The sequence below is a fragment of the Seriola lalandi genome, unplaced genomic scaffold (genome assembly GCF_002814215.2).
Source record: "Seriola lalandi dorsalis isolate HSWRI2012SDOR001 ecotype SW California unplaced genomic scaffold, Sedor1 jcf7180002053835, whole genome shotgun sequence".
In the NCBI taxonomy this organism is placed as follows: domain Eukaryota; kingdom Metazoa; phylum Chordata; class Actinopteri; order Carangiformes; family Carangidae; genus Seriola; species Seriola lalandi.
In genome coordinates this window covers 382,433-396,085 of record NW_019524388.1, presented here as the reverse complement: position 1 = coordinate 396,085, position 13,653 = coordinate 382,433, and the positions used below count along the sequence as shown (strand labels likewise).

Here is a 13,653-nt window from a genome sequence, read left to right as displayed (position 1 = left end):
AACTAATTTCATTTAATTATTTGTATTTCTCATATTTCATGTTACCATTCAGTTATATTTCTGTAAATTTCATTTCACAGCATGAAGGTGCAAATGTTGTTTCAAAGCACACTCCACTCTACCAGAAATAAAAATCTGGTAGAGGAACAAGGAAACCTTTATTGGCCTATCTATTGGCCTTAAAATTGTTAAATTAAATTTAAGTATCATAAGTCTGATGTGGCCTACGTCCCGGTATATATCATATACATACAGTATATGATATATACTGTCTGTTGTTTTTATAAAATACAATTATTTGTTCTGTTGTCTACATGTTTACTATATGTAGCTTTTTCTGTCTGGCCACCCTGGTGGAAGAGGGTTTCTTTTGTATAGTGGTGCTATTATACAACCCCCCAAAATACTGAGGGCATTACTTCATTAATGTGGCCCAATGAAAAAATGTTCCACTACAAGTAAAAGCCTTGCATTTAAACTCTTTTACTTAAGTAAAAGTACATAATTCTGCTAGAAGGCTCCTTATTTATCACTATATTGTTGTTACCTCTATTATATTAAGTTTAAGTACTTTATATACAAATGGGTTGTTTAATCTATACATAATTTTATCAGCAGGTTATGTTCTGTATGTGAAATCTGAACTTGCAAAGTAACTAGTAATTAAAGTTGGCAGATAAATGTAGTGGAATATTTCCCTGTGAAATGTAGTCGTGTACAAGTAAGAAGCTTAAAGTACAAATACACAAATATAAGTAGTATAAATGTCACCAACGAAACAAATAAAACACCCTACAGGCCTGTGATATCCAGTTAGCCAATGAAAACAAAACATAACTGTTATATAAAAGACATAACAATAATAATAAATTAAAAAACATGAAATTGAGAAGCACATCAGCTCATTTTCTTTCAGTTGTTTTTATTGGACAGAACATCTGTCTTTTTTTGTTTGTTTGTTTGTTTTTTACACAGCAACATGAAAATCTTCCCACTTCAGTTACTACCATTAGTACAAAATGTATCTTTTACAAAAGGATCATCTTTCAGACTGTGACAGTATGTTGGGGGTACAGCAGTGCAGAGATGTTGGCATCAGAAATGGGGAAATTTGTTGTGTACACCAACAATGGGTAAACCATAAGTAAATGCGTACCGAATGAACGAAGGCTTTCCTGCTACTGGCGTGCTTTAAATGTACGTCTGAGTTTGAGAACAGTTTCTTTAGACACACAAGACTACAGTATGTGCATTGAAGTGAAAAAGTGTTAACTTTACAGTACAAAACTATGCAAGGGATTTCATCTTAAAGCACCCCATATTACCACCTTATGGACGACAGCTTTTTTGAACAGGTTGTCAAACGTATAGTGTTAGTCCTTTTGCACTCTTGTCCCCATGCCATTAACCCTTGTTTGGATCAGGAGAGGTTTAAATAAGAGTAGGCAGAATAACCTGCATAATGATGTCTGACTCTGTGAATCCCTTGATATCAACATGAAGAGGAACTTGAGACAGTAACAGGACTGACTACAAAAGATTAACAAAAACAAAAAGACATGAAACAGATTAATAAGACAAAAATAAAACACATGAGGTAAACAAAACATTTACACGGTATCATTCACATACCAAATATAGCTTTTCATGTCACCACAACATTATACTTCATTAAGACCCAGATTTTTCCAAACATAAATGACCATTTTTATATTTCTGGGTACAAATGCGAAACAATTTAGGTTTAGAATTTCCGGTCCTGACATTCTTTATGGCATCGTCATTCTTTTCCATTACTATTCCTCATTTAATAACGATAATAATAATAGTAGTTGCACATGGAAACAGGAAACAGAACAGCAATTGCCCTTTTTGCCTCATCCCTTGCTTTGTAAACAAAAAAACTAATGAAAAACCCCATCCCACCCAACCCCACCCCAGGGTGTCAGTCATGAGGGTCTATCATCTCAGTCACCAGCCTTGTTCCAATGGCTCACTGACTCAGAGAGTCAGGTTCTTTTCTAAGCAGTTCCTGCACGGAGTTTATAACTCATCCTTGAGTTTAGAGTCTGTGCCTTCATCTTCCTCCTCTTCTTCCTCCTCCAGCTCTTCCCCCTCCTCCTCTTCGTCTTCCTCTTCCTCCTCATCTTTCTCCTCTTCCTCCTCGTCTTCCTCCTTTGCCTCTTCTCTCCTCTTCTTGTCCTCCTCCTCACGTTTCTTTCTCTCCTCTTCCTCTTGGCTTTCCTTCATCTTCTTCTCTGCATCCTAGGGTAGATATAAAAAGCAAATTTAAAAGTGATGAATCAATTATTCCTTAATGATTAAACGTCATGTAATGCAACAATCACTAAACACTGAAATTAAAGTTTGCATATCTGCATGTACTAAAGATGTATGAGCGGGACACATGACTACATGCAGTTTGAAAACTATTAAAGATACAAGTTTTGGGCTTACCTTAGTTTTACCCCATGTGTCGTTGCCTACTTCCTCTGCTAGGTTTGGGTCATTGGTGATCAGGAAGTTGTCAAAGATGGTACCAGACTTGACCTACATTAAAAAAAAAAGAAAAAGAAAAAAAAGAATTAGCATATTTTTCTGTTGGGTATTTCATGCAGACAAACAATAGAAAAGAAAGGCTATGTTTTTCAAATACGTTTCCTCTATGTCCCTAGCATTTCCATTTCCCTTCATATGAAAGTGAAAAGAAACAATTTGCACTGACACAAAAAGTTGCAGCGGCTCCAACTCAAAATAAGACACAGCAAAGTGTGCAAGTAAAACTTTCCTATTTTTGGCTGTATATGATTAAACTAAAAGTACAAGTTAGTTTTAATTTAACAATTTCAGCAAATTGACTCTTTATTAAGTGGTAAATAAGAGAGTCAACTTCAGTATCTTCTTACCTGCCACAAGTCGAGTCCAATCACACCAATGCTGTTGTATTTATAGATCTCAGAATCGGCTGTGTACTCCGGGTTGTCAATCTCAGGGTGGATCCACTTGCCCTTGTAGGCAGGATTGTTGATTTCTCTGGGTTTCCACTCACCCTGTTGACAGCAGACAGACACAAAGCCAAGAGTTATGGTTAATGTCAGAGGAATCACAAAAGAAAATACATCTGCTGATTAAGAAGTTTCTGTGGAATAATTATGACCGCGGCTGGACCGAGGACAGGACAGTTAATGAGGCAATAACGCAACAATATGTCAACGTTTGTAAAACACTTTAGAATTTGGGACATTTAAAATGCAAGAAAGGATCCCTCACTGTATTTTATGATCTCAAACTTAATATTTTATCAATTATTTGAATCCATTCATTTATTATAGAATGGATTATAATTCAAGTTTTGCTCATATTGAAACACAGGCTATGTCCAAGATCACTCCCTCATCCACATCACTGAGAGGTGTAGTGTTGCATTAATCTGATTTTCACAGCTATCAAATGGTTAGGAGTTGTACTGTGCGGTTTTTATTACGAAGGTGTGTACTTTTGATACATTGCATGAATCTTTGTGGGCACTATACAGGCCATTAATTTGATTTTACACTGAGAATTTGAGCACTCAAATTAAACGGCCCAAAGTGAATATACTGCACTAAGTAGCAAATGGAAAGTTATTTAAGACACAGGAGTCGTGTAGCAGTGTTATAATTATTTGTTGTTCACCTTGTAATCAGGGTTGGTGACCATAGGTGGCTCCCATTCTCCGTCCATCTCATCATCCCAGTCATCAGGCTTCTTAGCATCAGGATCTGGGATGTTCTCAGGTTTCTCCCAATCCTACACAAAATAAAAAAAATTAAAATTAAAATACAGATAGAAACATGACTACAATGAAGCATATCAAAAACATTTTTAAAAAAAAAACATACGGGTTTCATAGAAATTAAGAGAATTTTGTCTGTTAAGATAAAGATAAGAAAGAAATAGACCCAAAAGGACTATGAAAAATATAAACAGATGGCTCAATCTGACTGACCTCTGGTTTCTTATCGTCAGGGTCGGGAATCTTCTCCCTGTCGTCCCAGTCCTCTGGCTTTTTGGCTTCAGGGTCCTTCATTTTTATTGGAGGCAGGAAGTCCCAGTCGTCCTCCAGATTGCCAGACTCAACCTTCTTATTGTCGATCTTGACCTCATAAGTGTTGTCAGGGTTGACAACCAGCGTGTACAAGTGGGAGTACTCATCATCCTACAGAACAGAAAGGAAATGTGAGCAGCTATTGTGATTGGGTTTGATGCATGAATGATTTCCATATAATGTTTTTATAATGACATACACTTTCCACTTTCAACATGTACTTGCAGATTTGGTTTTATGATGTGCAGGACAATGGCAATTCTGCTATTACAAATCGGCCAAGCATTTGAGCAAACAACCTAAGGGCACATTTATTCATTCAAATGGGAATTAGAAAAAGCGTTTGCCATTTCCCAAATAAAGATTAAAACAAGAACCATTTAATGATGTCTCACCTTGCATCTGATGTCCTTGTTAATCAGATGGTTCTTGCCTTTGTAGTTGAAGATAACATGAACCTTCTTTGTGCCAGGGCCACAAATATCAGGACCTGAACAAACCCACAAATAAACAAGTGAAAAAGTGTTATCCAGTCCTTCAGTTACCAGCAGCACTTAAGCAAACACAAAGAACACCTCAAATTTCTATAAATTATCTATAATTTAATAAACTTTCAAAAACACTTTGCCAGACAAAATCTGTGCCTTTTTAAAGTGGGTGACAGTAAATCACAAGTGTGTGCCTATTTGTCTGTGTATAGAACTAAATTAAGAGCTGTAAAACTGTGCTGAAACATAATGACAAGAAAAAAATGCCACCAATGCAGATTTTCTGAATTGTCAAGGTGACTGGTTTTGACAGAAGGCTAGTACTGTTATCACTGAGGAATATTCATAAGAGACATAGTCCTTTGGCAAACTGTCCAAACTTACCAAACATGATGTTGTAGACAGAGTCTCCATGCATGTCGTCCTGGTTGACGTCAGAGGGAAACAGTTTAATGTAGCCTCCACCACAGTCAATGCTCTGCTCATGTTTCACAGAAAACTGGATGACTAGAGGCTGGCCCTGGTTGCTGAAATCATCAAAACGGGTTGACAAGGCGTAGAAGCGGGCGTCCTGGCTCGTCTGCAGACCTGCATTAGAAACAGTGTTACTGCAATGTGGCTACATTAAGGGAAAATCTAGCGTAAACCACAAGTCATCATGTTGTGTCTATAAAACTGTGCCGGTCATTTTGAATTTGTGAATTTGAACAAGTCTGCAGTTGAACAACAGACTGTTGTGATGATGTCATGTAGAGACAAATACTGGCGCTGCTCCACAGACAGTGAATAATGGAACAACTCCGAGACACTCTAACGGCACCCGTGGCGATTTCACTGGAATATGGGCACATTTCAGAATCACAGCTAGAGGCCCCACATTCAGGATAAATATCTTAAATTATAACAACACCTGAAGCCCCCACACTAGTTCAGTATCATCTGAACTCCAGTGCCCTCTCCAAAAAATGTCCATCACTTCAAGTCTTTTTGCTTTTTTTTGGCTGTGCATATGCATATTTCAGCTTGAGTGTCCCAACTAACAGGAATAAAATCATGTAACTACATCTTAAACACAGATCAGTGCTTCCTCAGTTATGTTGCACTAGCAAATCAAATCAAATAGCAGTCCGCTCTAAACCTGACTTAACATCCTTGACACAAGCTGCAATCAAACAGATGACATATACCCTTATGCTAAAAAAAAAAAAATACAGCTTAACGACCAAAGGTTATGTGATTTAACCGTCTTGCATAGGGGCAACAGATCCACAGTATAACAATAAAAGTTAACCTTTCCACTCACCTTTGTCTTTCTCTGCATCTCCATAGAATTTCCCTGCCGTCAGCACAAACTTGCCATAGTCTGACTTGTGCTTGGATTCAGCCCAGCGACTCGTCCAGGCATCTGCACAAACAATTTTAGGGTTCACATTTGAAAAAACTCACACGCTGCCAATCTACCACCAATGATGCATCAGTGCAGGTGCAATGGGAATGTGTTAGGCTGCCGTAGCCTGCATTGTGTTTTGCCTTCACCATCCTGACTGTGTCTGCAGTGAGAGTGGTGTTGGAAGAAGAGGACAGCTAGGTGAAGGAGGGGGGAACAGTGAATGACCAGGGCCAGAGATGTGCAGTAGAGGGGGGATGGGGAGGCAGCGAGGGTGTGATGATGGCTGGAGGAGGAGGAGGAGGAGGAGGAGGAGGAGGAGGGAGTGGAGAGGAAGGGAGAGGATAGGGGGGTCAAAGATGAATGGCAGTAATGTAGATTAAATTCATCTCTATCTGTGCAGTAAGCAGACATTGCATCATAGAAATGGAAGTAAAATCACAAGATCACGTCAAAAATTCATTCATTAAGCCGACAACCCAGCAGAAGAGAAGTCGACCGGTTTTATCAGCTACTCTACACAACAATGTAATATCTGACATATTTACACTTTCAACAAATCACAACAAAGACAGTTAAATGATGAAGGTATAATTTTGTGTAAAAGGACCTCACCCCCGTCTTCAAATTGCTCTCGGAAATACACAGTAGACTCGGCCAGGGCAGACACGGCCGATACGGCCATCAAAAGCAGCGACAGGGCTGTCATTGTGACGACCTGAAGCACCCTGTCAAATGAACAACTAACTAACTATAAACACAAATTAATCTAAATAATGTGGCAGCACGACGCAGCACCAGTTGTTTATCGGTCCAGACTGTCATACAGTGATGTTACAGTAAGAAGCACCGGGACACCGCTGCCGCTCGCCTCTCGGCTCGGAACAGATGTCTGAATCTGATTGGACGTCAGCATCGAACCTCAATAAGGAAGCGTTCCCGCACTCAGCCAATCACAGGAGAGAAAATCTTGAGGAATAATCGACGTAGCCAATGGGCGCAGACCACGCGTTCGCTTGATACACGCCCAGGGAAGGGTGATGCGCGGCGAGTGAATCACATGAAGAGAATAAATCACAATAAACACGAATAAATAACATGAATAGATGTTTTGTATGAGTCATTTAAATGTATATGAAGCTAAAAACGTTAACTTAGATAGCTAGCCTAGTAAAGTTTATTTATTGTTTAAAAGATTTCAGATTTGTGAAACCTTTATTCTATTTGTCAAAACACAAAAAGGACCAATTTCACTGCTGTATTGCCATGCAGACTGCAATGGACCAGGTCTAGATAAAAAAAAAAAAATCACCACAGCTAGACAGGTAAAAATAAATAAAGAAATGAATGAATGAATTAATTAATTAATTAATTAAAGGATTCACAAACGTGAAACAGTCAGTTTCTCTTGGTTAACGTTGCCCAGATTTGACAAGTGTATGTACAATGGTTTTGGAATTGACATTCTTCTGCTTTTATTTCTTTTTCTCTCAGTGCCATTTAAGTTTCCCTTAACTGCTGAATCAGAAGCTAACTTCAGTTTCATAAATAGTTTGATATATGCAGCTGTGAAAAACATGCTGATTTTTAAAGATCCCCTCACGAAATCTTTTGACATATAAAATACTGTATTTACTTGTGTCTTCAACTACCAACTATCTTCATTATCAACTGATCCCATTATTTTCTTGATGTTTAAATTCCCTTTTTTTGTCCAACCAATGTTCAAAAATTAGTGAAAGTTATTCCATTTACTGTCATGGAAGACTACAAGAAATAGCAAATATTTGCATCAGGGGAAGTTGTAAAAAGTGAATTTTTGGTATTTAAACCTAAAAAGTAACTCAAGCAATATTTATCAAAATTGTAGCCAATTATTATTTGCTCTTGATTTATGTAGGAGGTTTCTACCAAACCTGGCATGAGGCGCTTCCATTAATTATGAAAAAGAAAAACAGCAGGCACCATGCAGAACAATAAACACATAACTGAGATTTTTGACAAATGAATCTGTTCATATTGTTGCATTAAATAAAAACAGCCGTTGTTGGTTTACTGTGGGTGTTTATTTCCTTAAAACAATGTCTGAGATCATTTCTTTCCACATTGTTCATGTGTTGTGACCCTTTGACCTTTAGAGAGCAAAATCTCTAAAGCAGACCAACTCAGACTGGTGTGAGTGTATGTGTGAGGTAAAGCAAGTCAATGAACAAACTATGCCCCAAAGTAACAAGGTAAAATTCTGTATATGAAGCAATGATGGCTCATAAAATTACTGAGATCAAAAAATGAATTATTAAAAGCATTATTCTTGAACACGTTGGAACAAAAAAAAATCTGATTTTCTAATAGATTCAATGTTTGTGACACCTAGTCCCACACGCTTTTTCCAGTAACAATTTCAAGTAACATTTCCATCAGTGTTGTTAGCTGTTATACAGTCAGTGCTTCACACCTCAATGCCATTTAATGTTCATTAGAAGCCAAGTTAATGGCTTACAGAACTACTAAATGTGCATTTAAGTCCACATAAATAATCAGGTACAGAAACATGTTCAAATATGGCACGAATGATGTCAATAAATAATCAGTGCTAATATAAGCACAATGTCTGACATGCAAATACCAACACAATAAGTATGACCATATCTTAACATAAGAACAACTGTTGACTTTGTGACTTTGGCCAAGGTGAACAGACATAAATAATGTGACATGACAAAATGTCTATCAGTATTCCTCTATAACATACACTGCACAACCACTAATATCGTCTTCTGCACTTCTTCATCTCGACACTGTGAGGATTCAAACCAGGCAGGTGAAGAACGGCTGGTACACTGCATATGATGACTGTCTGGCATGAACACGTTTCCTGCGACACTACATATGTCTGCTGGTGAGCCACGCTGCTACCCCCACCCCCCTTCATGCTGGACCTGCCCTACTGCCTGGCCGTCTCTGAGGGACCTGGACAGACACATGTTGTATCTGTGGGGGTGGGGTGAGGAGAGTATGTAGTGCTGAGCAGAAAAGACACATCTCCTCTGAGGCTCTGTATGCAGATGGGCTGGTAAAGCAATCTCACACCTCCTCCAGGTCTCTCTCTCCATCTGTCTCTCCTTCTAAGGGAGAAAGAAGTTGATCCTCTGGGGTATGGACTTGCATCCCTGGGCTGAAAACAGTCTCTCCTCTTTGGGGACATACAACATCGCCTTGGCCACCTCATCCAGCGTAGCTTCGTCTGTCTCCAGACCTCGGGCTGCGTAGGCATCCCGTGCACAGAGCTTGATGTGGCGGTACTCCAGAGGCAGGAAGGGCACAAAGAAGTCGATCAGGTGGCCAGACATCAGTTCGCTCTGCGCAAACCCACCTGGGAGAGAGAACCACACAGAAAAATTGTTACAAATTCCCAAACACAATTCAAGTTCCACCAATCAATGTTTTTATAGCAAGGTATAAAAGACTTGTGAAAGGGTTGTTTGTACCATTGATCCCGCCAAGAATCAACACCCCCATAATCGTTTTGGTCTATCAGAGCAGTCAAGTAATTTTAACTTTCACTGACCCCTATCACCTATGTAAAAAATACATGCAGCGCAGACAATAACATAGGAAAATAGTTCACGTCCTGAAATGGCAGAGAATTGAAGTAAACTAGTAAAATCACTTCTCAATTACTGCTGCATACCTTGAGACTCCATAGTTTCAGTTCGCAGCCGATGCTCCAGGTCTTCCATACCGATGTCTTCTCGATTCTGTCCGGAGTGCCAGAAGTCCAACGCTACGTCGTTGATTGTTGCCCCACCAATATTACTACAGAGAAGACAGAGAGGTTGTTATGTATTTTGTTAAATATAGATTATTCCTGGACAAATGATCACAGATTACGGTTGGCTGATTATTAAACTTTTTTGCTTGTTGTGTTTAAATATATTAGCTTCATACTTAAACATTGACACTTAGTTATTGTGACACAAATTTATTTTCTGTAGAAGCGAATATTAATTTCAGCGAAATGTAGTTTGACTATTAATAATAAAGCAAATTCAACATGATGACATGATTGTTAAACATGTGATTTTGTATTTGTTACCATAGAGTTTTAGTGATCCCCGGCCTCTCCTACATCATATCACTGTAGTGAAAAATGCCTTTCTATGTTTGACTAAACAGATTATCTGTCTGCAGAAATCGGACATGAGTAATATAAAACATGAAAAATCCATAAAGAGGGCTGATGCGACAGAGGAAGAAACATCCTTCATCACAGATGAGCTGTCAGAATATCTGTGCCAGAGGTGTAAGACACTCTGAATGGCAGCAAGTTTCTGACCCAGCTTCAAAAGACAGGACATACCTGAAATAAAGGACCAACCTGAGGAAGAGGAAGATGGCTCTGCGGTAGCTAACGCCATCAACATTGTCATAGTGATCCATGTAGGGCTTGATGGCATCGATGAGGCCTGGGTGAAGCTTCTCAGCCTCGTCGAAGATGAACAGAGTCTGAGAGCAACGCAACACCATGTCCCGGATTGCTTCTCGCAGCTGACCCTGGATACAAGGAGGAAGACCAAACCATAGTGTAAAAAAAAAAAAAATCACTAAAATCTCTAAATATACAAAAGAAAATGAAGACACAGTTTTTTTTTCATTTTTTCCATTACACTTTAATCATAAGAGAAAAATGTAATTTAAAAGAATTTGCTTTTTTAATTTTGGTATTTATTAATATTAATATTTATTACACAATGGAAGAGCTGTGTTTATAAGGGACACCTATTTGAGACACGTAGTCACAGTAATATATCAGAATTCAGAGTCCACGTTTACAAATTCTGCAGATTCTGATAGTATCAGTATAAAGGTTATCCTGTGTACTATACTCTGTTGAATCTGGATTCATTTATGTAGTAATACTGTGTCAACACAATTATGAAACCTAATGTTAATTGTGTAAGATTGTGTTTAGATGGGACCATGTTGGCATCTGTGCCCTGGTTGGACAAACGCCAAGTTCCAAAAAGCTGTGCGTGTCAGTGCTTGTAGGATCAATGTCTGATTTGAAGCACCCGTCCAAAATGTGATCGTTATCTTTCATACAATGAATTACAAAACACAGACTAAACATCTAACTAAGCAAATGGGAGTCCCGAGAACACTACCAGCATGTCCCTGGAACAGAGCAGCTGACTCTGTGCCAAGTGGGCTCTGTATGCCTTACCTTGTACGTGTCCACCAGTCTGGCATGTGGGAAGTGGAATGGGGCAATGAACAGACGGACACACTCACTCTTCACCCCGTCACGATACAGGTTATCGGCGATGATCCGGGCCACAAAGTTCTTGCCGGTGCCGGACCAGCCATGGAAGGAGAGGGTGAGTGGCTTGTTGGACTCTGGGTTGTTGATAAAACCCTGGATGGCTTTCAGTACCACGGACTGAGCCAGGTGCTGTCCGTGGAGCTTCGTCTGAAGGTCCCTCGCCAGACCTGCATAATGTGTGCAAAGAGGAGAGTGAATGACAGTGACAGATAAAGAAAAATCTAAGAAATAATGCAGGGCTCTGATTAAATACTCAGATTTTTGAAAAGTATGCATGGATATGAATGTTTCTTCAAAATATGTGACACACCAGCTAATAACTTTTTCATCTACTTGGTGTAATTTGCATTCCCTTCTAAGCCAGATAATTTCAGCAATAGTATTTACACTTGTTGCTAAAGCACAAGAATTTGTATTTACTAGTTTATGCCGCAAAGCCCTGATTTTCAACGATTATTTTTTCAATATTCTGTGACAATATTCACTCTCTGACATTCTTTCTCACATGCAACGACTTAACGTATTTACTTATACAGCTAATGGACAGCTAACAAATGGCATTGAACTTTCTGACCTCTAGTGGGTGCAACTACAACAACCCTGCTAAAGAGCAAAGCACTCTGAAACCCTTCTCCAAGAGTTCTGCTTAATTCTAAAAAATATTATTAAAATATCTGACCTTATCTGTGGTGGCAGCCCAGTGTATGGACATGTCATGTGTTCACATCAAAAAGAACATATTACATAAATGTAGGTAAGACAATTAAAGCAACTTTCATTATTGCTTTCACTGTTATAAACTGACAGGAGTCACTGATGTCTGGCTGAACATAGATGATAAACTGTAAATCTATAACTACTGTAAAACAAGGTGACAATAGAACCAACAGGGAAGGTGAAGAAATAAGACATGACATTTTTTTAAAAACAGACAATCCTCTATCATGAGTGTGGGGGAGTGAGGACTATTTCACAACACAGACCCTGAATTTAAAAAGAAAACATGTAAAAAAGTAAATGAAATCTTCCACAGCCATATCAAGACAGTACGTATATATTTGCAGGCTCACTAGACTAACCAGCACGCTCACACACATCACAAGGACCATATGTGCAGACAGTTTCTACCATCAAGCTGGAGTGTGATACCTGTGATGTTGTTGGTTATCCTGCAGTCTCCAGATTCACAGCACTGGCCCAGACTACAGTACCACTGATGCAGCAGGCTAATGTAGTCGTGAGGAAAACCTGCCCAAAGGTCCCTGGTAGGAACTGCTCGCATGGACAGCAACACAATAAATCAGTTTTTATAACAGTGCTGTAACCACTGAGTAACATATCAATACTATGCTAATCAAAACGGAGGGTAATGTAACATGCATAATGGGCAAGCTATAAATGGTGGTAAATGTGACTGGCATTATATAATAGCTTATGATAGCTTTCGTTTTCGCAAAAAATCATTTTAAAACTCGTATTTCTCCTACCTTGCTGTGTAGCATCGTCTTGGTTGGGCTGACACTCCCCCTCCCAAATATTGCAATAAATGTAATTAAAATAATAAGTGGAAACATTGGAGATGCTGTCGAACTGGAAGAAATCGGCCTGTGCGGTCAGAGCCCCAAGCAGAGGCAGAAACCACCGCACATACATCGGGGAGGAGGCTGGTCCGAGGCGTTCAAGACGAGACTAGAGACCGAGACCAGATTTTCTTCTCCCATTTATGAGAACCCGGCCGTCTGCTAGCGGCCTGTACCGTGTGGGGTAAGTCCTCCTCCCCCCGCTGTAGATGACAGCGAAGGAGGGGCGCTTGTCTTACGCCTATGTGCAGCGCTTGCAGGCGGTCACTTAACTCCGCCCGTCTTTAAATGGTCTGCTATTAACCGCATTCATGGACTTATTAAACTATAGTCCACGGATTTGCAGCAAAGGCAAATCGAGACACTGGTTCGTTTTACCTAAAAATATATTACAACATGCAGCCGGCCCGCGAAAGGTAAGCCGGGAACTGCAAATAAAGTGACCATTGCTAGAATGGAGGGCACAATACAATGTCCACCCTCAGACTCTTTTAGATGAAGGGCTAGGGCTGTCCCACTGTGAAATCATTGCGTGCAGGCCCTCTAAAACACATTTTGAGCCTTTTGTGCACTTTTAAGTCTGTACACTGCCTTAGGGAATTACCCACAGTTCATAGCGTTGTGACGTTAAACACGGGGTTACCGTGGCTACGAGGGAAAGGCCCGGAAGCGTTAAATGCCACAAAACGAATGAAAAAAAAAATATATATATATATATATATATAGCAGGAAAGGCGTGAACCCTCTGCTTTATAACCTCTTTGAACCCGTGAAACTTCTCGCACTCT

General features: G+C 39.5%; 2 protein-coding genes across 2 annotated transcripts; both read right to left on the bottom strand.

Annotated features, from left to right (window-relative positions):
* Positions 1-902: 902 nt before the first annotated feature.
* LOC111651878 (calreticulin-like) lies at positions 903-6,848 on the bottom strand. The gene is made up of 9 exons (XM_023401957.2): positions 6,578-6,848; positions 5,879-5,980; positions 4,960-5,163; positions 4,483-4,577; positions 3,989-4,198; positions 3,676-3,789; positions 2,907-3,050; positions 2,458-2,550; positions 903-2,265 (listed from the first exon to the last, which is right to left on the bottom strand). The coding sequence occupies exons 1-9, from the start codon at positions 6,669-6,671 to the stop codon at positions 2,044-2,046; spliced, it is 1,278 nt and encodes a 425-aa protein (XP_023257725.1). The 5' UTR covers positions 6,672-6,848; the 3' UTR covers positions 903-2,043.
* A 1,158-nt stretch (positions 6,849-8,006) lies between these two features.
* tor3a (torsin family 3, member A) lies at positions 8,007-13,055 on the bottom strand. The gene is made up of 6 exons (XM_023401919.2): positions 12,773-13,055; positions 12,435-12,557; positions 11,187-11,452; positions 10,341-10,516; positions 9,654-9,778; positions 8,007-9,335 (listed from the first exon to the last, which is right to left on the bottom strand). The coding sequence occupies exons 1-6, from the start codon at positions 12,936-12,938 to the stop codon at positions 9,088-9,090; spliced, it is 1,104 nt and encodes a 367-aa protein (XP_023257687.1). The 5' UTR covers positions 12,939-13,055; the 3' UTR covers positions 8,007-9,087.
* Between the last annotated feature and the right edge of the window lie 598 nt (positions 13,056-13,653).